The following is a 27,970-nucleotide window of genomic DNA, read 5'->3' as shown; positions in this document are numbered from 1 at the left end:
TGTGGTAGCCATAGAAACTGTACTAAACTTTATATGTTGTCTTTGGCGATGGGAAATCTTTAAATAGAAATGGATAGTTTTGCAAACCTAATTCCTCACGTCTGCCTCATGCACTCAGCGACGTTCTATTTTAATAATGTGTCAATCAGTTCAAAACTCCAGAGAGGATCTGAAGGCTACTCCTGCCATTTGGACCTCCTCATTGCATAAGAGGAAAGTTAATTCTGGACCTTGGAGACAACACTTGACTCAGTGACATCACCACAAGGTCCGACTGGCTCAGCAGCTGCCCTGGAGCTTCCTGGGCAGATGTTTGTCAGCTGCCATAAGGTGCAGTGTTCAGATTACCATTCAGCTGAGAAGCTGTGCAGCCACATCAGGGCCAAGAGGCATTGGATTTATTTAAAAAATAAAAAAAATTTAAAAAAAGGAAAAAAAAGAGATTTGATCTTGAAAGTTGAAATTTCGATTTTGAGCTTTAAAACATATAAAATTGTAGTCGAACCAAAAATAAATGGAGGAATTTCTTTTTCAGTTAAAATATAATTTTTATTCAGTTCTGAAATTCTTTTGAATAAATGATCTATTTTCAGTTTTTACTTTCATACATATTTCAATCTTTGAGGTCTTATTTTTTTCAGTTGCAGATTTCGTGTTTTCAGATTCACCTTCTTCTTTTTACAGTTTCAGATCTTATTTTTTTGTTTTCAGGTTTCAGGTCTTTTTGTCGCTTTCAGATCTTTTGTTCACTTTCGGGTCTCATCTTTTCAGTGTCAAACTTGTGGCCCGGATGTGGCGGGGGGCGTGCAATCATGAGTGACAGCATAACGAAGAAGGCTCAGGACCTTCCTCAATCACGTTGCCTTCAGGGACCATAGGTACTGTGAGGAGTACGACTCCACACTTCCTATACGACGTATTCACATCTTGGACAGTGAAAAAAGTGACGTGTTCAGCAGGCCGTTTTAAACCTGAACCTGGACATTACTGTCCTATGCACAGGATTGACAGGAACAAAAATCTTTGGGATCTGTGAATTGTTGATCGAGAACAGGGTTGGCAATCGCAACCAGACTCCATTAACGAAAATAGTAATTTTACTGAGCAGAACACGGGAGTTGCGGAAGTTTCCCTTTCTCGATCGGTTAGTTAGTTTGTGTTATTGTGAGACTTTCTGTGGTGGGAGAAGGACTCAAATAACTTACACAGGTTAAATTCGTCCCCCTTTCAGTTGCTCCTAGAATAAACAAACAGCTGGAGTTATTGTACTGTCTTGATTAAATGATTTAAGTTGACTTAAATCCAGACTCCATTGACAAAAACAGTAATTTAACTGAGCAGAACCGAGGAGCTGGTGATACACCGCTGCCACGGTGACAGTAACGTGACAGTTTCCGGGGATGATAAAATGTTTCTTAATATCCCAGTGGCTTGCTGCAGCACTCGCGGCTCATCTCTCCTCTCCATGCTGACCTGAACGTCACCCTGCACGAACTATCACAATCCCAGCACGTTAAAATACCTGCCTTCCGTTTCCACTATACTCCTTCCGTTTTAACTTTCTCTCACACAGCATACATTCTTCTCTTACACGCATATATTTGACCTATGCAACAAACGCACCCTTTTTCCAAGGCGGGCTAATTAAACTGATGTTCTGTCCACTGTGGGTGTGCTGTGCTGCTGCTAGACGTGGCTCCTTTGCTAGCTTGCTTCTGGGTTTTTATGAAAATACTTATACAAATAAAGTATAAATTCGGTCAGTGCTGTTGTTTTGAGATAGCTTGGTGGAGGGTGGGTGTTTGTGCTGCACGCTGACCAGATTTAGCAGCTCTGTTTGTTAACTGTCGGCCATATTAGGCACAGGCCTCAAACACAGACTCCAAGCCTGAAGCTTCAAGAGTTTGACGTCTTCCGGACCACCCAGACTCCGTCAGACAAGTTTCACCGATGGGCAGAACATCACTGCTTCACTTCTACAAGCTAAGTACTTGCTTTTTGTTTTTTCTAACAGGCTGAGCTGATGTCAGTCAGGTGTTCAGTCTGTTTGTGCTCTTGTGTCAGAAAGCTCTGAACTCGGTGTCTGCTGCTTGATATGCTCTTATGCTGCTGCTCCTGCTTTGGTGCTGAACTTTGTTGATATGAGTCTTGGAGGCCTTGTGGTGGTGCCTGGTTTGGTTTGTCCTTATTGGATTTGTACATATTCTTCCCTTAACTTGTAGCGATTGTTTATTTTTGATATTAGAAATGTTCGTATGAGTGTTCTCACGGCTTCTGTCACTGCTTCTTATCCACACTCAAGCTATGGATTCTTGTAAATGTAATGTGTGAGTAACTAGTTGCCTGTGCGGTTTTGATGTGCTGTAACTTGCTGCTGCTTATGGGGTGAATTGTTTGGTTTATGTGTTTCCATGTCATGATACTTGCCTACCTAGTTTGTTTGAAAATGCTGATGCACACTGATATGAAAATTGTCAAAGGATACCCAGTTGTAGCCAGTACAATGACTTTTGTGTGGTGAGAAGTGCTCCCTTAATGTGAGCGAGTGGTATGTGTAGCGTTGGTGAACGCAGCCTGAGGCCTCCCTCCTCTAAGGCCGATTTCTTTATCAGGGCCAGGTTACATGAGGCACCTATTTGCTTATGTCGGTTTCTTTTGGCTCCCGTCCTGTGTCGGTTGAGGCCCGCGGCGTCTGGTGTTGTAGGCATGTTGTAAAAGTGACAGCTAAGTAATCCTTTTTATACTGCATTCATTGATCAGTTTATTTCCATACCTCTCTTTTGGCTGAGAAAAGTTATAGTTCTCCTGCCTTCTCATTATATCGAAGTTTTATTTTAAGTGTGCTGCATAGTGAGCCTCACTAATTTCTGTTCTCTCTTGATGGATGAACCTTCTGTTTCATTGCTGCCGTTTTTCTCCATGTGGTTTTGTTTGGACTTGTGATGTTTACTTGTGTTTTTGTTGTTTTGCTGAACCTGGTGGGATGCTTTGAAAGGATGCACAATGTGGCTTTGTAAATGTCTGTTAGTTAAGCTGAGTGCCATATCTGTGTGCTGCAGAGCGTGAGGCCCTGACACATATTGCATGTGACTATGAGCTCTGGGACATGGATGTAAGCTGCACAGGTTTTGCTTTCTTACTTCTTTGAACCCCTGGACTCAGTGTAGTCCTCCTCTCCTTGTGGGGCCTCAGTTTTGCTTAGGTTATGTAGCATTGGTATCGGTTGTTCAAAGTATGTGGCTGAACTTTGTTTTCATTTGGTGTTTGCCATGTGATCCTTTAATAGCGCTACTTGGTGTTGAAATAAGAATAATAATGTGTGAATCTGGTTGCATTAAGCTGAGCTTCTGCTCTATGGGTTTTATGCTGAATGATGAATGTGATGTGAGACCAAGTGTTCTGCTGCGAACAACGAGAACAAGCCTGTGTGTGTGTGTGTGTGTGTGTGTGTGTGTGTGTGTGTTTTAAATACATATATACAAACAAACATATGAAAACTCTGCTAACAGATAAATAAAATCAGAAGTTACAAATCAGAATAGAAGATGTCAGAATTAAGCTGCACTGTGCACCTGACTGTTGCTGCTTGCCATCAATCCTTTATGCTGGCACATGAATCTCCAGAGCCTCAATTAATGAAGTGCTTTTAGCCCCGTAGTCTTCGGCTCTGATCCTCGGGAATTGCTGTACAGCTGTTCTCTATCCAACAGCTTGATCATTAAATCGACCTTCCATCCTGGGTGTAAAATGCTCCGTGATTAGATGGTGAGAATAAGGGTCAGCAGGGCTCTAATTCACTCACAGACTGAGATGGCTCTCCGTAGATCATGCAAATTAAGAGTAACATTTGCATAATAACTTCAAAATAGAGTCGCATGACTATCAATCCACGTCCTTCTGAAAACACCTTTATTCAGACTCTGCTGCGCTCAGAGAATGTCAAGTGCATTTTGTGCTGCTTTAGGGTGACTTCGAATAGCTGGATCTTCTCAGGTGTTTTCATCAGAAGATTCTTACTGCCATTCTAGTCACTGACCGCCATGCCAGATTGAACTAATGTGTTATTTTCAAGAGGATGTACAGTACGTGTTTCTCATTTTCACAACTCCCCCAGCCATCAGATGACAGCCTTTCTACAGGGATGAGGAGTCCTGCTGCTCCCCGCGAAGCCAAAGGTCATCAGCTGCTCATCGTCAGGAGGATGAGAGCCTTAAAAACAGGCTGCACAGTTGGAATCCTCACTTTCTTACGTAAAGCAGTTTCTTCTGAAGAAACCAGCTTTCTTCCGATGAACAGTAAAGACAAGCCAAAGGCAGCTCTGGTAGCATTTGACAGATTAAACTTTGAGATTCAGTGGGCTAACTTGCATTATTGTTTCATTGTTTATTATAGTATAGTAAATGTGCTTTTCTTCCTGTTCATACGCTTGAATGTTTAAGCTTCACTGTGTAGGTTGATGTACAGTATGTGCATGGTCTGACACTCTGAGGCTGTTTTCACTTTCATTGTTGAAAGTGTAAATTTTCTCTGTGCTTTAAAGAGGCGCCGCCCACGAGCATGATTTGAAACATCACAAACCGCGTGGAAGCCAACCCTGGTCCAACGCAAGTGTGACGTGGCAACGTGAAGCCTTCAGTGAACCAACACTGAGAACTGAATTTACCGTGAAGTGGGAGAGATTTTGTGTCCGACACTTAAACTTGTGAAATGAAAAACATATTACATTCATATATTCTGGATTTCTTTTTTTTAATGAGGACGAGCTATTTTAAAGATTTAAATGTGAGAATTTTTATGTATGTCTTAATATGAGTCTGGAGGGGGTCCTTAATCTTTATCTGGCCTTGTGAGACTTAAAATCTTGGTCCAAAAGACGACCTGAGCATTGTTTCTCTTATAGAGAGCATTAAACTGCAGCGTAACGGCCGATAGCAGACGACGGAGAGGAAAGGGCTCACATCCAAATAAAAAACAATAGTAGTAAGTATCACTGACGGTAAGCTTACACAAAAAATATATGTGTGAATGCAACCCATAATTATGCTGTGACTGCCAACAGCAGTCGAAATGTTATGCTGATGCAGTGTAATGATGTCAGGAAAAAAATATACAGTACAATTTAGAGAACGTCGTCCTTCGTATGGAAGCACCTCGTTCCTCATGGAGTTTCCCGTGGTGATCTACTTCCTGCCGGGGCCTAAGCGCCAATAAATAAATTTGTTTTACTTGAATTATCTCATTCTCTTTGCTTTCTTATTACTCTCTCCTGACTGACACAGTAATAATCCCAATAATTGGTGTTTTTAGTCCTGTTTCCTGCTGTGACAAGTTAAAATGTCTGCATGAAAGTGAAAGTTAAACTCACCTGAAACATATTAACGGTATAACGGTTCCCTCACCGTAAACCGATTAGACCAAGAGAACCTTAACTAATTCAAGCCTGACTTGCTAGTGACCGTGTTCAGCTCAAAGGGTGGATGTCTTTGCTTTAGAGAAGTCAGTTTCAGGATGTGCTTCTGCACATGTTGGCTCACCGCAGAGGCTTACGGGAACATTTTAATGGAACATCGTTATGTGCCACCTGTGCTTTTCCTGCTATAAGTCCGAAAGGTCTGCTGTGAAAAGGACTGTTGTCCAAAGCTGCAATGTTTTGCATCAGAAGTGGGTCAAGCTGAGGGGTTTGACTGTGTCGGGGAAAAAAGGAGGTACAGTATGAGACGGTTTTGTCAGCTGCCCTCCAACCAAAAACTTCCAGATTATCATTGTTATCTCTGACAGGACATTTCTTCTCTTAATAGTTAATAAAATAACTCAAATGAAGGATGAAACAATACTGGCAGAAAGAGCAAACGCAGATCACAAATCCCAGTCTGTATGTCAGTCTGCTAATGGTGTTGTGTGCTTTAACAGCAATTTAAGAGCTAAGATTAGCCTGCTAAGGGAATTACGGGTGGAGTCAAGCAGGTCAAACTGAACATGGTCCCTGGAGAGGATGCAGGGAGGAAAGGAAACATTTTGTCCATGGCAACAGCAGAGCTAACAACAGGGATGAACACAGAAATCATTATTCTGCAGCAGACTGAGACCGTATGCTGGGCTGAGACCTCAGGCTATTCTTAGCATCAAACCATACGAACTCCTGACATGTGAATGTGTGATACTGTAGCAGCACATATGTGGACATGATATTACTGTGCCTGCTGTGTGTTGTCTGCTTTGTTTTATCTGAGGCAGTGATATAATTGTATTCTCTCCGAGATGGTGAATTTGTAGATATTTTCACTGAGTCAAAAGGGTTACAATAATTCTGGTACAATACGTTTAAATTGCATATTATTCTTCTGGTAGTGAGGAGCATGTCGACAACACATCAGAAAGGATTATACTTTAATTCCAGTCTTAATTCATCTGAAGAACTAATTATTTCCTGGTTTGTGCTTTTCCTCTGTTGTTCCTGCTGAATGTTAAGTGCTCCAGCAGTTTTTTCCTCATTCTGTCAGCTGAAAGAATTTAAAAACTTGAAATTTCAGCTACAGATTTTAACCCCATTTTGAGACTTGATTCGAGGTGAATGTGTCCACATGTAATCATCTGAGGTGTTTGTTTAATTTGTGAATTTCTAATCCACAGGGAGGGCAGCACAGCCAGTCCTTCATTGCAGACCAACACATTAAAGTGTTTTGTCATGTGACAGGTTGTCTGTGCACATTTATGTGTGCCTTTCAAAATATCACTTTCTCTTTCTGACTACGGGCATTTACTCTCTTTCTTTCGGATGAACCAATCAGATTTTGCCGCGGTGCCTCGTGCACAGTAATCTCAGTGCAGGAAATATTGTGGGGTGTTTAATTACATGGACTTTGTGTGACCTTTCGGATGCACAGAAGAACACTGAACATTAATTAACATTTGATCCTGACCAATCCGTTCAGCATGTCTGGAGATTTGAGTAATCAATGAAGTTTTACGGCTGTGCCTCGAGTGCACAGTGTCAATGATGAATAATGAAAAATAGTGTTAATAATGATGATTATTTCACCCACCCACAACCAATGCACAATTAATCCGAATAATCATTTTTATCAAGCTGCCCACCCGATCCACAAACTGCAATCCGTGCATCACTATGATGCACAGCAGCTCTCATCCTCCTCCTCCTCAGTTAAACTTTGCTTTGTGGCATTTAAGAGATCATTTGCTGTGCAGTTAAATGGAGCTGGTGAGGAGACGGATGACTGAGGAGTGATGCTTGTATTAGCTAATAAGTATAAACTGCGTCATTTGTGTTTCGCAGTATCTGACTGCCTTACGGGTGTGTGGTGACCATTCGACTTGTACCATCCAATCATGTTCACGTAGCTGCACACACACAACTTCACATTTCTCACTATAACTCCAACAAAGGCAGCCAGATCAGAGGCCAGTTCATGATGGCTGACGCTACAGAACTACAGTGACTGTTGTTCACTCTTTTCACTGCTAGAATACACTTTAAATATAACACAACAACAAATATATACACTATGTAGACACATGTATTGGGACATGTGACCATCACACCAACAGGGACTTTAATGACGTCTCATCCTAAACACACAGACTGCTTTGCAGCTCTAACAGCTTCCACTCTTCTGTGGAGGCTTTCCACAACATGTTGGAGTATTTCTGTGGGAATTTGTGCCCATTCATGCAGTAGAGCATTTGTGAGGTCACACACTGATGTTCATCCCAAAGGTGTTGGATGGGGTTGAGGTCAGGGCTCTGTGTGGGCCAGTCAAGTTCTTCCACACCAAACTCATCCAACCATGTCTTTATGGAGCTTTGCTTTGTGCACTGCATTTAATAAGATTATTATGTTTCTGTGTCATCTAAGGAAACAAAATTAAACTAATAGCAAAATTAAACATAGAGCAATAAAAACAATGTAGCCTCAGTACCAATGAAGAACTCCAGCAGGAGCAAACTCTTTCTTCACAGCATTTTTGACAACTTCCTTCATGCACAAACACGTCACTCACACACTTGTTCATAGCCTGTTTCACTTCTTCTCCATACAGCAGCAGGTGGGGAGATTAAATATGCCATACAAACGACACTGGAAACAAATGTGGATGTCTGAGCTAAGGCTTGACTGGAGGTTAAAGTTCAGCACATGCAGAAACATGCGGCCATCGGATGGCAAGAAGAGAATCAGTCTGTCATGTGCAGCGTGAGCAGGCTGCACGCTGCTGTCCTCTCTGAATGACAGCAAGACTCTCATCTTCCTCTGCAGAAACGCCCACACGAAGAGCAAGACCTGTGCTGTAATGCACCCATCGCACTTGTCAAGTACAATATGACAGCTACACACACACACACACACTGTAGGGTGATATTGTCCACCAGCATTCCTTTTTCAATAAGATCATTCCACCTTTGATTTAGTTTACTTTTCAGCTGTTATGACACAACAAAAAAAATTTCACATTAAATAATTACGTAATTTGTTGAGTTGTGTCCTTACATCATCCCAAATGCTTCCAACAATATTCAAACCCAGAGAGTCACCTCAGATCAATTTTAATCGGCAGTGATGGTTTGTTAACAAGGACAGCTCCTGAGATTGCACACTGCTTCACTGTGTCATCAGACTGCGTGTTTTGTTTTCATCGCGTTCACTGAGAAATGCCTTGTGGCTGAAATTACATACTGTGCTTTTTAAAAAAATCAATGTGCACAGCAAAACCAACACTGTTTTTCCTCCTTTAGTGCTTGTACACCTTCTGCTGCTGCTGCTGTCTGCAGCTTGTTGCTTCATTTTATGACTGATGTGTCCTGATGACTTTATTGATTTCTTTCTTGGAGACGCCATCAAAGAGTCTCAGGAAAGGAAGCAACTGGGAAACTTCCTCCTTTCGCCTTCAGAGGTCTGTTCACCTGCCTAACAAAATGTTCCAGCGTTGGTGAGTGGAGATGAAAGTGTGCTTAGTCAGACGGTGAAGCTAAAAGGCAGCGGCACTGCTTCCAACTGTGGGAGTTTGCTGTACTACCAGCGTATGCTTCTAAATTCTTTTGGAAAACTCTCCAGATATCCTCTTTCATGATCAGCGTGTAAGGAAATGCACCTCTGGAGCCTTCACACTCGATGCCTCCTGGTGTTATTCTACAGCACTGAATGAAGATGTGCCCATAAACTCATCTCCTCGAGTGCAAACATGCTGTGGTGAGGTAGACTGGGGGGGCTCAGTGCTGTGCACACATGTTCACAAATTCCTGTGACTGAAACTGTGACTTGAATGAGCTTGTTGCGTCATTCATCTATTATCCATTAAATGTGCATCATGTCCCCGTTAAAAGGATTTATTGAGGGGGGGCTTTTTAATCACTACAGTCTTAGGACTGTGCACATTGTAAGAAGGAAATAAACTGACTTGACTTGAGTGAAGTCACTGATGCTGAACTGCTGCATAAGAAATTTTTGGATGTTTTTGCAGAATGTGCTGTATATGTTATGACAGGAAGTTTCCAAGCTGTAAAATATTACATTGATATTATACTTCTTCGTTAAGACTGTGAATAAAACTGATGGATAATCCTTGCTTGAGGTGCAGAACAAGATTTTTTTTTCTGCGTATACATTAGTAGTCTGAACACTCAGGGTCCTGAAAGTCCCACGATGGTTTGGTTCAGCTGTCAACTTTACTCCTGGCCTTTGCTCACAATATACTAAATTTATCAGTATTTTCACTTAGAGCATCAAGAATGATTTTAAAGCAGCTACAGTCGATATTCATATGATAATAAGGGATGAAATTAACTTGTAATGATGAACCAAGAAGGATTTATCACCTGACTCTGCAGTTAAGTTCAGCTCTACAGAGCTTCACTACATACATACTTCACTATGTAATTAATGCACACGTAATATTTCACACCCGTAAAATTCCACAGCATTCAAACCTGCCCGTTTCAGCAACTATCTGCGGGTACTCGACCCAGTGCAGGACTCTGGTTTGGCCCACAGCTTCACTGTGGTGGTACCCTTTCACTGCTTTGTGCTGTCGTTTTCAGCTACAGGAAATCCACGACCTGCTCAGCACCACGGCTGGAGATCAGAAACAGAGCTAAAAGAAGAGAAAGACGTACTTTGGTCAGGCAGCCAGAGTCATTATAAAAATATAGAAATGATGAATTTGAATGATGCCTGCTCATCCTACCTGCTGCTATGTACCAAACTTACCCTTTGAGTTCACTGTATGTGCACCAGAGTCCTTATAATGATGGTTAATAAGCCATTTTTTCAAGAGGAGAATGTTCAAAATGAGTTCATATTTATAGAAACTATCCAATCTGGTTCACACAACAGATGGGCCACTACACCTGCCAAAAATGGATTTGAAATAGTCGCTAGTCTACTTCTGGCAAACAGGATTTTTAGATCATCCAGGTGGACGACTTAACATTTGCTGCTATCAGGGGTGAAGATGTGTCATCGCATAAACACTGCAACACTAAATTAAGATTTTTTTAAATTAGAAGTCTTTAATCTGTACATTAAACCAGATAAATGTAATGCATCTTGTATATTATATCTGTCGCTTTCGCTTATTGAGCAACTGACTGCACAGGATCTCAGGTGAAGAAACTCTCATACCTTTGTGCTCACTGAACAGCCGTTACTATGAAACATACTCAGTGTTTCTCACATGTGAATAGCATGAACAGTGTGTTGTTTGAACCGACACTGTAGTCCGACAGCTGTGAGAAACGGGCCGAGGTCACAGACGCCTCCCACACATTTCCACACTGTCATACATTGTGTTCTAACTCTTCTGCTCCGCGATAGCAGGTCTCGCTATACTGTACGCTCGCTCTGCTCTTGTTTGATTCCAGCACATACTGAGCTTATCTTTCTCATCCACTCACTCTCAGTGAAGTTATAGTATTGACACTTGCAATGCTAAATCAACTCAGTTGTGTGTGCAAGGCAGAGTTGGGATTGTGACAGATCACAGTCAAACAGACACAGCTGTGCCTCTTTGGCACCTGAACCAAATGTTGATTTGGGTTTTTACAGATGGCGAAAATCGTGCAGCAGTTTTTGGATTATTCTCCACACATTAGCATCAGTCTATCAGCAGGGATTATATTGTGTGCAAGTATCTGTAAAGCACCCGAGGTGGAAAAGATATATTGTGCAATATAACATTTACTCAAGCAAATAAGAATCTGACATACTTGTACTTTACTTGAGTATTTTCATTTCATATTGTTCTCACTTCTACTCCACTACGTTTAAGAAAGAAATATTTATGCCATTACGTTTATATGACAGCTTTTGGTATTTTACAGAATAAGTTTTTTTATTAAAATACACGTGACAAGCACAGCATTTTTAAAGATCATACCAGCACCTTCCAACCTTTTGGATTACATTAAAGCAGTAGCAAACTGTGGCTTCCTGTCACATGTCAGATGCCAATGAGTTATTGAGTTGACTTTTCCCTTTAAACTTCTCACATGGATTTGTTTAGATAAAAGTTCAAGGGCAGAAAGGCCACATTATCCAATATCTCACCAAGTAAAACGTTCTGCTGTCTGAACTCAGACGCACTAAATCACAAGCTTCTTTTAAATCTCTTTGTCAAAATGTTTGACTTATGTTTTTATTTACTGTTTCATTTCTTCTAATATGATCTGGTTTAACTGAATCTTAACATGCTTTGTCTGGTTTTATTTACATTTGTTAAGCACTTTATCATTTTTAAAAAAGGGTGCTATGCAAATAAAATTTGCTATTGCCATTAGTAGCTTGAGAAAAGTTGAAAAATACTGAAACAAATTTGTGTAGCAGAACATATTTTTTCTTGACTCCATGAACCCCAGGGATTTATCTCGTGACCCTTTGGAGGGGGCCCTAAGCAGGCTGAGAACCACTGCAATAAACTATCTAAAGAAATATATAAAGTAGATAAAATTAGCTCCACCTCACAGTAATGTCACTGCGATGCATCAGTCCAATCATGTAAAAAGGCCTGTAAAAGTACATCAGTTACAGAAGCCATTTTTCTGCAGAATGCTTTGATTCTTCAGTTAATTTTGCTGACGATATCAGATTTTAAGTGTCACTCCCTCTAATTAAGCAAACACTTCTTCCACCATTGGGAAAACACATCACAGTAGCAAAGCTGCTATAATCCAGTCTTATAATAACCAGAATAAGCTGCAGGTTTCACGTTACCTTGTTGCTGTGGTATCGACCTTTGTACTCCTCCGGACGGACTAACATACTTTTACTGCCACAACAGATCAGCTAATGAGAGAATTGGATGGTCAGTCTCATTTTCCTCCCTACACTCGTTCAGGTTCTTAATTCATCAAAGTGTGGGTGGGGCATGCTGAACACCATCTTAACAACTCCAAGCAGCACTTCCCAAAATGTGGTTCAGTTTAGTCAAAACTGTATTAAAAACAAAGGGCATAATGAGAAGAATTCTCATTCATGTCAGGACGTTTGTCTAGCTTTAAATTATGTTTCTTTTTCAATGCTGCATGTGACCAAGAGCTGCTAACAACAAAGAAAGCCATTTCAGTTATTCTGATGACAATGGCAGGGAACAAGAGCTGCTGAACTCATTCAATTACTGTGTGTGAGTGAGAGAGCTTGTTTGTTTGCATGGAAATAAAGAACTCCTCCCACTAAGTATTCTCCTCATTCTCTCCTCATGGTTGAAACAGTAGAGGCAAACACTGGCTGGCTGGGTGCTTTTCATCCCTCTTGAATGTATTATTAGAAGTGGGTCCATATAATTTAAATGTTAAAATGTCAGTGGGTAAGCACAGAGACGTGTGGATACATTTAATCGATTGATTATGAGCAGGCGATGGTAATGAGAACCACAAGCTTTTATCAAATTAATTGTTAATTCTGGAGACCTAAGGGCAGATGTCTTTGGGTTCTTACTTCAAGCCCGTTCCTACAAACAGGATCAATAACACACTGAACAAACACAGCCACAGCTTTATCCTGCCTCTGAAGATGTGTAAAAGTGGAAAAGCCTGCTGACAAACTGTAAAGACACAAAGACCTTGACAATCAGTGAAAACCTCCAAAGCACTCGGTGCCCTTTGAGATTGTAGTCACTGGGACCATTTCACTGAGCACCACACAGTGTATTCTCTGCAAAATAATAAGTCCGTGTTAGCTTCTGAGTGCTTTCTGAACTCAACCACCATTTTCACTAAAGACTCTTCCTCATTGGATGTGGGATGGCAATTAGCCTGTGGGAAACAGGCAGAAAGTAAAGACGGCTCTACCTGAGCAGTAGTGCAGTGTCCAGTGATGTTAATGCTCTGCTGCCAGAAAGTGTGTTAAGAAATCAAATGGAAATACTGCTGACAGAGCAAGTTGGCTGCCACAAACCATAAGTGAACACAACAGCTCGACAGTAAAAAGTCCATAAAAGAAACTCTGATGAGCGTTGGATGGGAGGATCGATACCATTCTTGTTGGGACTGTAAACATGAACTTAGAAAGACTAGAAAAATGAGGATGGTCTATCTAAAGTTAACAAAATCCACATGCCAGCACCTCTAAATCTCACTAATTAGCATCTTATTCAAGATACAGGACTACTTCTTGGCTGGAAGTCAACTGAGGGTGGTGTCAAGTTTCTCTGGTCTTTTATTGAGGAGCAGCAGCCAAGTGGTTCAGGATTATGTGGTTACTGGGTAACATTTACCATACTGCATAAAGAAAACAGCAGTGACCCAATAGTTGAGCCTTGTGGCACACCATACATACTAATCAATAAAACAAACAAACAAACAAAAACAAGCAACATTGATCAGGAGTTGGCATGAATTAAGAATCCTATGATATGTGAATGTATTATGGGAAAGACATTCTTTTTTTCCATTTATCAAGCAGAGTCACATGATTCACCAGGTAAGCTTTGAGTAAAGTAGCAACAGCTGACTTTTTTTTCCCATTACCATCTTATTTTTTTTCACCAGATAAAATCAAATAGTATTTGATTGTTAAGCTCTGGAGAATCAAAGATCCTTTTAGGGAAGGTTGAACATTTTTCCTCTTAAAACAGTAAGAAACAGTGAAAAGACTGCAATTCATAACTGAGAAAACTGGTGGAGAAAGTGATACGGTGCAAGTCTCCAAGTCTCCAATCAAAATGGGTTAAAATTGTTTCAGTAATTAGCAATCAGCAATCAGGAGATGAATAACCTGTAGGTGCAATCACTAGGTGAAAAACATCCAGTTGCGGCTTCTTAAAAGTCTATTTCATTTTTGTTATGTCATTCTTTGATGTTTTCTATTCCAGGTAGTACTTCTACCTGATTTGTATGAGGAGACACAGCATGCCTGAATACCAATGTGCTGTGATTAATAATTATGAATTGCAAATACAGCAAATGTGGGTTTGTAACTGATGTGATTTCTGAATATATTTAGACCCCTTGTTTGTGCCATGTAGTCTAACTGGAGCTCAGTTAACACACATGAACTGGCCCACTCAAGTGTCAAGACAAAATTAGCATATTTTAAGACTTAGTCATAAATAACAATGGGCCATCTTTCATCTAAAAAGTGAAGTGGCCTTGTTGCCCTGTCAGTCCACCACTTTGGATTTGGATCTTTAAATTTGTCCACACTGAAATATCTCACAAGTATTGGATGAATTGGCATGAAAGTTTGTACAGATACTCATAGTCCCCAGAGGTTGAATCTGTTTCCTTACACATGCCCAAGTCCATCAGCACCGCCTGGGCCCAGTTCACCCATTTGATGGCTTTAAAAGACCTGACAGTAAATAGTTGCTGTACTTCCACTTTGTTATGTTTACCATAAATATATTATTTTTAGATATTGGTGGTGGATGGTATTTTATGTTTGAGTCAGAAGAAGAACCTAATGATTTTTTTAGCATGCTAACATGCTTAACCATGATGGTGACCATGACAAACCTCACATCTGTTAAACATATCATCTTGGCCAAATTAGCACGCTGATGTTAGCATTTACTAGCGTTAAGCTTGAAGTTCCAGTGGATAGTAACGTAGTGTCTGTTCACTTCAGTCAGTCAGTAGGAAAATCCCAACTTTCCCACTGTTTGTGCTGTATTTCATCTTTGCCTTATAGAACTTTTGTCTCAGTTATGAAAGATGTTTGCTTGTTATGATGTCATGATACTATGGCACATCAGCTTATGTCATACAGTACTCTGGTTTGCCATGTTGTGCTGCATAAGCTCAGTCAAAACAAAACCGACACGCAGCCAGATGGATGAAACAGTGCATGGAAATAATAATCATTTTATTTTGTTAGTTTGCTTTTTCAAAAAATGTCACATCCCTCAATCTAAAATTAGCATGTTACATTTCTAAATCTCATGCAACAGGGTCATTCAGATGATTTTAAAGCACAGAGATTTCCTCCTTTTTCCTTTTTCTACTTTTCCCCCCTGGAGAACGTGATTGTTTTATTCTCATTCTCTGGTTTGTGTCATTAACTTAAGCTGCCTTCACTCACCCGGCTAGAAAACAGCTCTGACACAATAGCTCACAGGAATTACAAGGTTCCTTTTCTTTTCACTTTGTCTCTTTATTAAAAACGCACACTCAGTCCGCAGGCGTTTTAAACAGTCTAGTCATGCACACTTAGGTCCTTTAACTTCACCATTATGGATCATAACAGCACTGGAGTGAAAATAATACACTGAGACTGACTTGTCGCGTGTGTTTACTTCTGCAGTCTCCATTCAGTTCAGGGCGGGCAGATCAATAAAAGGATAATAAATCCAAACGCGGGCAGCTTAATTCTAAGGTAATGCTTAGTGGACAGAATGTAGACAAGAAGAAGAAGAAGAAGAATCAACTTTATTGGCAGTATATATATTTTTACATACACACACTGAATTCGTCTTCTGCATTTGACCCATCCTTAGTTGAACACACACATGCAACACCCGGCAAATTACATGCAGTGAAACACACACAGGAGCAGTGGGCAGCATCAGGCGCCCGGGGAGCATATTGGGGGGTTAAGTGCCTTGCTCAAGGGCACATCAGCCGGCTAATGGAGGGGGGGAGTATTTTTCGCATTAATCACTCCACCACACCCAAATTTTTCCTGCCCGTCCAGTGGGGGAATCGAACCGGTGACCCTCCGATCACAAGCCGCTTCTCCAACCTCTAGGCCACGGCTGCCCAAACAGCCGCACAAACAGTGTAGACAAACAGTGCCAAACACACTGAGATGAGTTGGTTGTGTTGTACATGTATAAAGAATTTGTTTTCTACTGTTTTATCTTTCTTGTTTTTTTTAAATTGCATTTAAACAAAATGTTTGAGGTCCACTTTGTGTTCTGGTGGTGATACACTGTGATGTCATATCATCTGAGGACAAGACACTCAGTGGCCTGTGGGAACAAATGATGATTTAAAGACATAAGAAAAAAAACATAAAGGCAGCATTTGCTCTGGCGGTGATGAACATTCTCAGTCTGAGCCATGCCTTCCTCCTTATCATCATACCTCATGATAGCGTTTCCCACCACTTGTCTAAAATTGGACACCCTGGTGAGTCTTAGCCAGCCCACAGCGTCCTCCCCTCCTGCCCCCACCTCAGCCGGGTAACCCACTGGACAAATATAAACCTTTGTGTGAATCTACAATCCAAAGACAGAGATTATTCTCATTTAAAGGTAGGTGAGGGGTGGGGGGGATCTCTTGATGGTGGTTGCCATGGATTTCTCTCAAAAGCTTTTGGTATAATGGCACACCCACTTCTGATGTCAGCACAGGAGGAGGGGGGGAGTTAAGAGAGAGAGGAAGAGGGAGAGATGAGGGCAAAGGGAAGGGAACGAGGAGGGGAGGGGAGCCGGAGCGAAGAGGGGAGGAGGCAGCCTGTTGCTCATGATCATCGAATAACCTCCTCGTACTCCACAAGCCCGGCGCCCGTGCTTGGATGGAGCAGAGTTAAACGAGGCAGCAGCAGAAGCTGAAAATACATTTCATGTTTTCCTGCCTTCTTCTCAGCACCTTGAGCAAACTAAGAGCTGCTGAGGAAGTGATTGAGGAGCACAGTGAGTATTTTCATTTTTATTTTCCAACACTGTCTGTTCAGTCTTAAGGTCTGATGTTTGGTAAGAAGGACTTTCTTAGCGGCAAGTCGCACTTTGAGAGTTCATCGCTTGCGGCAGAGCATTTGTTTTCAGTGAGAAGTTGGAAATGACAAGGCTGACTGACATTTTTGATTTGGCAGGACTGATGTATCAGAGCGTTATATGGATGATCCATATTATGGATCTCACATCTGTGTTTTCGTTTGCATGAAATAATCAGATGTGTGCAAGTATGCACAGGGCACTTTGCAAAATCAACTGGAAAAAAGCTTAATGGTCTCAACACCGTAAGACTGAGCTGACTAATATTTTATTTTGGATATTTCCACCCATGTACAACATGTCTTTAACAGATGACAGTGATTTGCATAGTGGATACACTGCATGTACACTGTGATAATGAGGTTGCAGCTACATTAAAGCATGTTATGATCTGTCAACATTGACTGATATCTCATCAGAGACAAGGTTCAGGGCATTTTCTCCGTCGTGCTCTACAGTCAGGGATATATACAACATGTAGTGGGTCTGCTGAAGGATTTGAAATTGCTGCCACTTTTTAAAATCTAATTTTAAACTGACAGTTTATATAACAGAAACTCTTTAGTCCTTTTGGAGCCACTTCAAGTCCTCTAACAGCAGATCGTGGCTGCTGTCATGAGATCGTTTCCAATACGGCACGTGGTTTGACTTTGAAGACCATGTTAGATTATAACCTCATGATGTGATTATGAGTCCACAACACAAATGTCTCCCTCAGACTCTGGATCAGTGATATGTCATACCTAATAGATCATCTGCTCTCCCTCCCTCCAGGTAATTGGGACTATAATGAGATGAACTAATGACTTTTTTCCATTCTAACAGCTAATAGTGGCTCTCTAATTCTCCTGCATAAAAAGGGTCCACAAACTAATTATATTCTGCTATTCCCAGGTGTCTTTAAGTGAAAAGTATATGAGAAACATATTCTGAAGAGTCATTAAAGCAGGCTAAGGGTCATGGTCCCAGTAACACTATTTCCCAGAGCACCAGTGGGTACGCAAAGAGACCTTCAGTCAGGACCAGACACAAATCAAATGATGGATGTGCTGGAAGTTGGAAGGAGGATTAAATTCTTGACTGTTTTGTCACAATCACAGCTTCTTGTACAGACTCTGGAGGCTGAGTTTGCTTCATGTTTTCATGAGGTCGTAGCTCTTTCTTCATTTATATACTGTGTAAACTGAGCTAAGGGTTTCTATCAATCCACACTGCGCAAGAACCTTGTTCATTTGGCATCTCCCGTCATACCCTGTGACAGGAAAGCTGTAGTTTTCTGCTCTCAGCACCAAACACTTTAAGTACTGCCCATCAAGTGATTCACTTTATTCTCTCTTTCTTCATGTAAGCTCACTCACATCCATCAGCCCAGCCAAAGAAAGCCCTGTGTGGCTGTTTGTCTGGTCCATTTATTCCATCTCATCAGCTAAAGCACTTTTTCACTCAGTGCAAATAGTGTTAGGAGTGGAAGTTTTTTTCCACTTCATCTATCTTTGATCGTTCATTGCCTGTTCCTTCTGTCACCTCATCCCGCAGGGACCTGCACTAAGTCCAGGTGCAGAGACCCTTTGAAACACTCAGTCCAGAGTGACAGACAGTCAGGTCCTCACTGGTATGAGGCCATGCCTGCCTGCACACGTCTGTAGCGACTTTTATCCGCTGCCTCTGAAATAGAAATTGTTTACATACCCCAGAGCTATTAGGTGGTTGGACGACTGCAGGAAAAAGGTGTAAAAAGATGAAAAGTGAGTATTATTTAATGCGTACAGATAATGCAGGGAACTTGATGTTATGCAATCTTTATATAATCAGTTAGTTAGTTGAATAGCTGAGTGTACAATCATCCACTCATCCAAGAAAATGCCTGGGATTAAAATAAATTAAGGGGAAAAACCTTTTCTCCACAGTGAATGTGAGCGCACAGGTGTGAAGTTGAGGTGATGGTGAGACTTTTTGCAGGCTCACAGTTTGCGAGGGCTAAGAGGATGAGGAGTGCTGGAGCATATTGTGGAGCAGTGATGCAGAAATGTGGCGATTCGTTGGGTCGCCTTAGACCCTGTCTGGGGGATTGAGTGCTCTAAGAGGGTGGACAGACAGGGAACTGGGAATATGGGAAATAAACTGTACGGAAGACGGAAGAGTGTGATGCTTCTCATTTGCTCTTTGTTGGGGAGGCATGAAAATAAGTGAATAGCATTTCAGAAGGTTACTGTCTTTTTTAGCGTTCAAAATGTGATGAAGTATGCTATAGATGCATCAGGTCTGCTGCACTTTAAATGCATGTGTGGGTTGCAGTTGCAATCAAATGGTAAACGGAGCACAAAATAAACCAATAGAGTAACATAGCTCGTTACTGGAGTGTATCATCTCCCACAGCATACTGCCGTGCATCTCGGAAACAGGACTGCACACTGTGCCGGACCACAGACAAGAGTCAGGCAGACGGTTATTGTCCTGGAGCTATAGCTTCTTCCAGGGTGTTCAGTATGCAGTAATACCGCCCACTTCCAACAGAAAAGAAACATTTTTGTTTACAACTATTCCTGCAGGAATTACTGTAAGGGAAGGTCTTCTGGGGGTAGAATTGCTTCTGGCGTGCCTGGCTCTTTCACTGTTTAAGTGGAATTCAGAGAGAGAGTGAGAGAAAAAGTTGGGTCTTGGCAGCTCTTGTGGTTTTAAGTCCATTTCTGGCAATACCACCCTCTTATAGTCCATTAGAGAGCAGTAAGCTGTTAAGGGGATAGTGAGAGAAATGGCTGTTGGGGAGAACACTGGACATCATGTGGTCTGGATGGTCATTTAGCCCGAGCGAAGGATAAATTCCTTTTCCGTGTGACATCTATCATCCCGGAACATCTCATTAAAGTGCATTATTTTTTAGAAAGACAGCACTCTGTATTGTGAAGAGCTGATAAATACGTTTCACTTTAATCTTAAGTGTATGAGGTTCAGATTTTCATCGAAATCACTGATCACACATTTAATTATCATGTGTTTGTATTTCACAGACTGAGTCGAGTTGAATTGCAAATCCTCAGTTCAGAGACAGATTGTAAAAAATCTGTCCAGTTCTGATTCTTAGTAAATTACACAACACTTCCACCAATACGCACATGTGTATCCATAATTAGCACTCATTAATACATAAGCTGTTTGTGTCAGGATCCATGTTCTGCGTGTGTTCATTTTAAATTGTAGATTTTTATCAATAAGAAGAATCCATGATGAACAGATGAATTTCTCTGCACATTGATAAAATAAATATCACATCAGTCCTCCATCATCTTCACAAAATACTCATTGCTCTGCTTTGACCTTGCAGTACTCATTTTCATTATTGTGCTCATTAAAATCATCTAGTGAAGCTCTCCAAAGACTCTTGATGAGGAAACTGTGGGAAATGCATGCACAATGCAGTCAGGCTACAGAGACTCACAACCCAGTGACTCACCAGGCAATCTGGAGAACATGCCCTGTGGCTTAGCTGTGATAACGCTGGCACGGAGAGAGGCCAGACCTCAGCCGATCTGGTGGGGAGAACAGCCTTCGCCGCAGTGTTTCATCTCTCCTTCTGAGATAGACTTCGTCCCCCAGAGGAGGCATCTGAGGCACAACAGAGCAGACTGGAGAAAAAGCAGGAGTTTAAAGAAAAAAAATGCCCCTGCGAGTGTCGAGAGGCAAAAGCACAATCGCTATAACCGCTATAAAGGCAAAGTGACAAATCAAACAGCCTCAAGGGGTTAAGTGTGATTTAATCTAGTAGGAGAGCCGCGTAGGCCTGTTCACATCCACACTGGTGATGCACTGTAGGCGTACTGATAACCTCCGCCGCATGGAGGGAGAACGTGAGAATTTAAGGACGCAGAGCCGCTAAAAGGAGGGATTTTACAATGTTTTTACGTTGATTTTCATCCTTGTGTTTTGTGTCTGTTGGGCAGCATTAGTGTTGTTGACTGTACTCAAAAGATGCAAAAATATTTCATAGGTCTGCATGACCGAATTATTTTCATAGAGCTGAACACGGTATAAACGTGAGCTGCTCCTCCTGACCTGTTTCACATGTGAACTACTTGTGAAACAAGTAGCTGAACCTAAGTGAGACGCCATCAAGTAGTAGTGTAGGTTAATTTGTAAGAAGGCAGAGTGTTGGACAGAAGAGCTCGGGGTGGGTTTGCTCTAATTTCATGGGTGGAAGACGGTGCTGACTGTAATCAGTGGCTCACAAAGGCTGACAACGCAGGTGCCTAATAACCATTCAGTGACACATTCGTATTCCCGTTTTAGAAGCAGAAGCCTCCTTCCTGACCAAGATTTGGTGGTGCAGCAAACCCATACATTGACATTCTAATTCCTCACTGGCTAACCTTCCTCCCCCCTAAATTACTGTAATTGATTAAATTAGTTTGGACACAGGCCACGAGGTCCTCACTGCACCGGTGACACGCAGTTTTTCTCTTTTGTTCTGGTTTCAGATGTTGTTCTTTTTCCCTCTCTTTTTCATCTCAACTGCAAAGCAACTGCAAATATTGTCATCACTGTCTGACAGTGTGATTCTCCAACCAACACCTAAGTTACTGAAATTACCACCTAATCTAATGGTTGAGGGAGATTTACACCCAGACGGGAAATTTTCGCTGTTTAAATATAGCTTCTTCAGTAGCTGCACAAAGCAGTTACATCAGTGAATTACCTAACAGCAGTCAGTGTAACAGGCTGTGGTTTATAAAGCCCAGGCTGCTGTGGGTGACAGATGTCCATGCACACTGTTGAGAGTGAAATTCTTACCCCTTGATGTCTGATGTATGTAGATCAGTGATCTTGTTTAATTATGCATAAATGACATGTTTCTACTGCAAAGATTATTGGACAGACTTGCTGTTTTTGTAACACAATTTGCTGATGAAGGTTGCAGGCCTGAGGAAGCTCCGTTTTGTTTCCAGTAGGTGCTCTCAGAGGAGTGATGTGTTGATGGGGCATAGGAGACCCGAAACAAATTTTGTGTGGCTGCACAGCCCATTTCAAAGAAATAAAATCTGAAAATATAAAATGTTAGAAGTGTTATCTCTTCTGTCAGTCTGTGGCTCTCTTCATCAGGCTTATAGGGTAAAGGAATAATTTGACATTTTGGTAAGTACGCTTAATTGCTTTCCTGCCAAGAGTAAGATGAGAAGATCGATACCTCTTCATGTGTATATGTTAATTATGGAGCTAAAGCCTGGAGCTGATTGGCTTTACATGAGCGCTGAATGCAGGGGGCAGACAGTTAGCCTGGTTGTAGTTCAAAAACCCAACCCAAGTTTGCTAGTTAGCTTTTTTTCATCTTGTTTGCATCTGCTTACAAACAGAAATCAGAAATTGATGTGTTCTAGTTTCTTGCCAAGCAGGAGCCATGCACAGTGGCATCGTGGCCATCGTGAGGTTGCCAGGTGGGCTAGCTGTTTCCCCCTGCTTTCAGCCTTTATGCTAAGCTAAGCTAATCAACTCTACACCTTAGAGCTGAAATAAAATCTGAAAATATACAAACATGCTGTTTGAAAGAAAAGCGGTGTACCTTGTAAGCATAGCAAGATGAAGAGCCAGATATTCCTGTCAGTGAAACAAACTCGACATGAAAGGCCAGTGAATATTTAGTGAATATTAAATTTTTTTTACTGTACATTTGTTTTGAATGGCTCCAGCAGGATACACATGTTGCCCTGTTGTGTCTGCTGGGTGAAATCTGTTTGCAGATTAACAAAAATGATTCATTTCACACCAATCTATATATTTGTAAAGGTTTATAAAACACCGTGTTGGACGTAATGTAGCCTTCTGTAAGGCTTAAACCCAAACATGCAACAAGACAGTCTGTTGTGAAATATTTGAGCTTTAAGTTTTTAAGCACTTTTAAACCAATATAAAATAGTTAGAGTATAATTCCTTTTGCTTATCTGACAGTAGTTCAGTCTGTTGAGTGTATTTTGTGGCAGGCTGTCGATGTTCATGGTGGGATTTTCATTCCATTTGAAGGACTGACAAACTAATTCTCAACCCATCTATAATGTGGCTGATTGCTGTTTAAGTGTTGGCAGACTGGTGAACAGCAAATCTGAAACGTACTTCATTGTGCTGTCCAGTCATTTGCACTTTTGCACAGACTCTCACTGTCAGATTAAATGTGTGCATAGCTTGCTGAAGTTATCAGAGACTTTACAGTTTTTTAAGGATTAAGAAAGTATAGGTTCATGTAAGATTATGAATAAAGCCTTTGATGGTAGCAGATGAAAATACCAATTAAATAATTGGCATTGCCTTTAGTACTCGTATTAATGTGTGACTCAGTAAAATTTCAATACTTCAAACAGGTTTCATGTTTTTTTTATTACATTTCTTGAGTGAGTGTGTTGTTCCGCACCAGAAATTGTTTGCATACCAGCTGCGACTCCTCATGATGATGAGTGGCCATTTGAACTAAAATGGAAATGATCTCTGTGCCTCCTGCTGAGATAATGCTGCATTGTGCTATTACCTGTCGTTAGGTAAAAGGATAACTGCTGCATGTTTTTACTCCTAAAGTGTAGCAGCACAAAGAAAAAGTGTCAGCTTGGCTGCAGTTTAACCCCCACAGTCCCGACTTACAGTAAACTGAATGCTCTTCAGTAAATTATGAAACAAATGTTTCATGCTCAGTAAAAGCCTCCCCAGTGTGTACGACTAATGTGTTGGTTCTCTGTTTGCCCTCCTGAAGGTGACAGCGTGACGGTGGCAGACTGAGCACAGGGATGTGAGCAGACCAGTAAAGATGACCCTGTTGGCGGGTGATGGCTCCGACTATGACTACAGCGCCCTGAGCTGCGCCTCTGACACCTCCCTCAACGAGCGTCCCCCACCAGAGGAGGAGGCTCAAAAGGGAGCCTTCTACCAGAGGGCGCAGCAAGCCCCCGATCTCAGCACCGTCCATGATGACACACAACTGTCCAGCGCCCGTAAACTCCACGCCATCATCAATGTGGGTGGCCTGCGTTACCAGCTGCCTTGGACCACCTTAGAGGATTTCCCCCTTTCTCGGCTGGGCCAGCTGCACCTCTGCAGCACCTTTGACGAGATCATGCGCATCTGTGACGACTATGATGTTACACACAACGAGTTCTTCTTCGACCGCAGCCCCTGTGCCTTCCGCACCATCCTGACCTTCCTGCGGGCGGGTAAGCTGCGGTCCCTCAGGGAGATGTGCGCCCTCTCCTTCAGGGAGGAGCTGCTCTACTGGGGCGTACCCGAGGAGAACCTGGAGTGGTGCTGTCGCCGGCGTCTGCTGCAGCGCGTGGAGGAGTTTGAAGCCATGGAGAGGGCGGAGGAGGAGGAGCAACTCCTGGAGGATCTGCTGGATTCAGACAGTGGCCACAGGGAGCACGCAGCAGAGTCCAGACTCAGTCGGTGCATGGGCAAGCTGAGGGACATGGTGGAGAGGCCTCACTCAGGCCTCCCCGGGAAGATCTTCGCTTGTTTGTCTGTGTTGTTTGTCACCATCACTGCCGTCAACCTGTCCATCAGCACCATGCCTGCCATGAGGGAGGAGGAGGAGGCGGTGAGTAGACTTTAAACACATCGCACAGAGAGGAGAAAAGTTAGTGCAAACAAAAGCATGGTGACAAGATGCCAACAAGTGTTCTCATGTCAGTGAGGAAAAGTAAAAATGAAGACAACTTCATTGTCTGTTGGGAATTTGTCTTCCACGTTTTCACATCAGGACACACCAAAGTGTTGACAGTGAATATCTGAACCCAGCACTGGGGTGACGTTGAGTTCCTCAGCAGATTTGAATTCAGCCGCATTCAAAAGCTGAACTGAGGTAAACTGATGTGTTATTTTGAAAAGCAGTCATTAAAAAACTCTAATGATGGCATGTCTCATTTGTCAAACCTCCCTGCAGCAGGGAAAGCTGAGCGAGCCAGCTGTTTTGCCAGATTACAAAAAAATATATATTTGGAGACGTCTCAGTACGCTTTCCCGAAATGCTTTCGTTTTTATGTCTGACTTCAGTCAGTCGTAATTAGCACATCGGCCTCTTTGCTCAGATGGAAGGAAAGTGGAATATTTGAGCCACACACATATTTTTCTGGCAGAGTAAAGTGCAAATGGGTTTTTAATGGATTGATTCATTTCTCTCAGATGCTTTTGATACAATTTTTACTTGGGGTGGAGGTAGAGAGTAACTGCAAACTTTACTGTTGGTTTTGGAGACAACGTTTCAGCGGTTTTCAAATGTTCTACTTTCACCTGTTCGCGCATGTTCTCAGGAAACGAGGTACAGATACTGTGTGGTACTGAAGATGGGTGGAGGGAGAAACCAAAACCTCTGTGGGTTTTTTTTTTTTGAAACTAACACGCTGCTGACTCATGTTTCTGAACCAGAAGGCCTACATTAAACCAATCACAACTGGTCTTCTGGGGAAACAAAAGGGACACTGAAAATGAAATAAAACAAATACAGCAGCTGAACTTGATCTGTGAAGTTGCAGCATTACATTTGACTCGACACACTTGCTTTGTACTTGCACATCAGTATTCTCAGTGGCTGAATTCAGCTGTTTAATTAAAAGTGCTGGTAATCACATGCTAACAGCTCTGCCGCCTCTAATTTCTTGCAGCCAGATAACAAAGTGTTGCGTTAAAAGTGTTCCTGTCTGAGTGAGAACAGGTTTACCAGGGTTTTCAGGTGCCTGTATGGATTCACACAAACCATCTCCTCCTCTGTGGGAGTGTGTTTCGTAATGTTTTTAACCGATGCAGACTGTATTCAAAGGCTCTGTGTCATGCACTGTGTGCTTTGAGATGCTTTGATGCTTTTCCGCCACATTGTCACACATTTCCTGCTTCGTCTTTTCTCCCTGAAAAATCACGAGGAACAGCAGGAACATTTTGTCAGTTTTGAGGTGACGTGTATTAAATCAAAGCTGACCTTCTTAAAACTCTCCTTTACTGTCACATCCATCCAAATTATTAAAGAAGGTACATTTTGCTGAGAGTCATAAATGATGGGCCACTATTTTATTTTTCCATAGCAGAAATATTCTGCTTGCTGAAGTGTCGGGTGCTGCAGCTAAAGCTCCTGGATTTCACATTGAAATGCTTCCCTCTAGTGACTGCAGCTGGCACTCACACATGCTGACCATGACATTCTCACCCTCCTGTCTTTCTTTACCAGGGCACATGTTCCCAGATGTGCTACAACATCTTCATAGTGGAGACGGTGTGCGTGGCCTGGTTCTCCCTGGAGTTCACCCTGCGCTTCATTCAAGACCGCAGCAAGCTGACCTTCCTCAGACAGCCGCTCAACCTGATCGACGTGGTGGCCATCCTGCCGTACTACATCACCCTGTTGGTGGACAGCACCTCCAAGGGGGAGAAGCGGCTGGGCTCTGGCAGCAGCTACTTAGACAAAGTGGGCTTGGTGCTGCGCGTCCTCAGAGCCCTGCGGATCCTCTATGTGATGCGGCTGGCTCGCCATTCGCTGGGCCTGCAGACTCTGGGCCTGACAGCACGCCGCTGCACACGGGAGTTTGGACTGCTCCTCCTCTTCCTGTGCGTGGCCATCGCACTCTATTCCCCCTTGCTGTACTTGATTGAGAACGAAATGGCCAACACGCAGGAGTTCACCAGCATCCCCGCGACCTACTGGTGGGCTGTCATCACCATGACCACGGTGGGCTACGGGGACATGGTGCCGAGGAGCATCCCGGGCCAGGTGGTGGCTCTGAGCAGCATCCTGAGCGGGATCCTTCTCATGGCCTTCCCCGTCACCTCCATCTTCCACACCTTCTCGCGGTCCTACGTGGAGCTGAAGCAGGAGCAGCAGAGGCTGCTGCAGAGGAGGACACACTTTCTGCTGCGGAGCCGCATGGCCGGCCTGGGCAGCAACCTCTCCTTAGAGAGTGACATGCTCTTCCCTATAGGGTCTGACACCAGAGACTTGGACGACTGAGACCGCTGAACAGGGAAGGGCCTGAAAACTGGGAAGAGGACAGAAAAACAATGAGAGGGAGGTGTTGAAAAGACTGAAAATGTAAAGAGAGAGAGAGAGAGACTGACAAAAAAAAAAAAAAACCTGAGAAAATCCGGAGTGAGAAGGCGGGAATATGAACAGAAGACAGAGTTAGAGAGAAGTCCCCAGAATGAGCGTTGGGATTGTATGTCTTTGCAAACCACAGATACGTTACATTAGCACATTTCACATGTGGTGGATACGCTGAGACCTCACATTTCAGTTTCTTATTTTAGGCTGTGAAAGCACCCTGATTAGGTTGGGCAGAAAAAATGACTGAGAAATAAAAAAATCATGTGTTGGTTTACCACACTCACACACACAGCTGGGAAAGTCCTGAGGTGTCCACTGGTCTCACACAGGGGTCTCCTGCTCGGCCACCTCCATCCCCTTCTCCTCCATATGAAGAACTCACCTCACAAGCAACGTGAAGCACTTTGCTTCAGAAAGGTCCATCGTCGGTGTGAAACGTACAAGTGCATGTCCGTGGTTTGCAGAAAGGCACAATCCTAACATTTCATTCAAGGGATTTTTCTTTTTCTTCCCAGCATTGCAGCCTTGCTGTGTAGCAGTTTTGGGTAAACATGAGGAAAACACACAGAGAGGATTAGTACTGGATGAATTACATTGTACCGTGGTCACAGAATATCAAATATAAGTCACATTTACACTAATAAAACATGATAAATCTCGTAAGGTATCAATCATAGCAAAGCTTTGTGGTGACAGTTGTAATTCTGACACTGAAATAAGAAACAAGCCCAATGTTCTTATGTTTCAACAACAT

The 27,970-nt window shown here is 42.4% G+C and overlaps 1 protein-coding gene across 3 annotated transcripts; it reads left to right on the top strand.

Moving 5' to 3' along the window:
* The first annotated feature begins 1,393 nt into the window (after nt 1-1,393).
* On the top strand, nt 1,394-27,215 carry kcng1 (potassium voltage-gated channel, subfamily G, member 1). 3 transcript variants are annotated; one of them, XM_046398112.1, is made up of 3 exons: nt 1,394-1,987; nt 23,890-24,726; nt 26,347-27,215. In XM_046398112.1, exons 2-3 carry the CDS (start codon nt 23,944-23,946, stop codon nt 27,121-27,123), a joined length of 1,560 nt encoding a protein of 519 aa, XP_046254068.1. In that variant the 5' UTR covers nt 1,394-1,987; nt 23,890-23,943; the 3' UTR covers nt 27,124-27,215. The 3 variants fall into 3 exon arrangements, 2 of the variants coding, with proteins under 2 accessions (XP_046254068.1, XP_046254069.1); XM_046398113.1 differs by lacking the exon at nt 1,394-1,987 and adding an exon at nt 16,957-17,081; XR_006844182.1 differs by lacking the exons at nt 23,890-24,726; nt 26,347-27,215 and adding an exon at nt 4,115-4,837.
* Nucleotides 27,216-27,970: the final 755 nt, after the last annotated feature.

The sequence above is a fragment of the Scatophagus argus genome, chromosome 8 (genome assembly GCF_020382885.2).
Source record: "Scatophagus argus isolate fScaArg1 chromosome 8, fScaArg1.pri, whole genome shotgun sequence".
In the NCBI taxonomy this organism is placed as follows: domain Eukaryota; kingdom Metazoa; phylum Chordata; class Actinopteri; family Scatophagidae; genus Scatophagus; species Scatophagus argus.
Note: the sequence above shows the minus strand (reverse complement) of the source record. Positions and strands in the feature narration are given on the sequence as shown.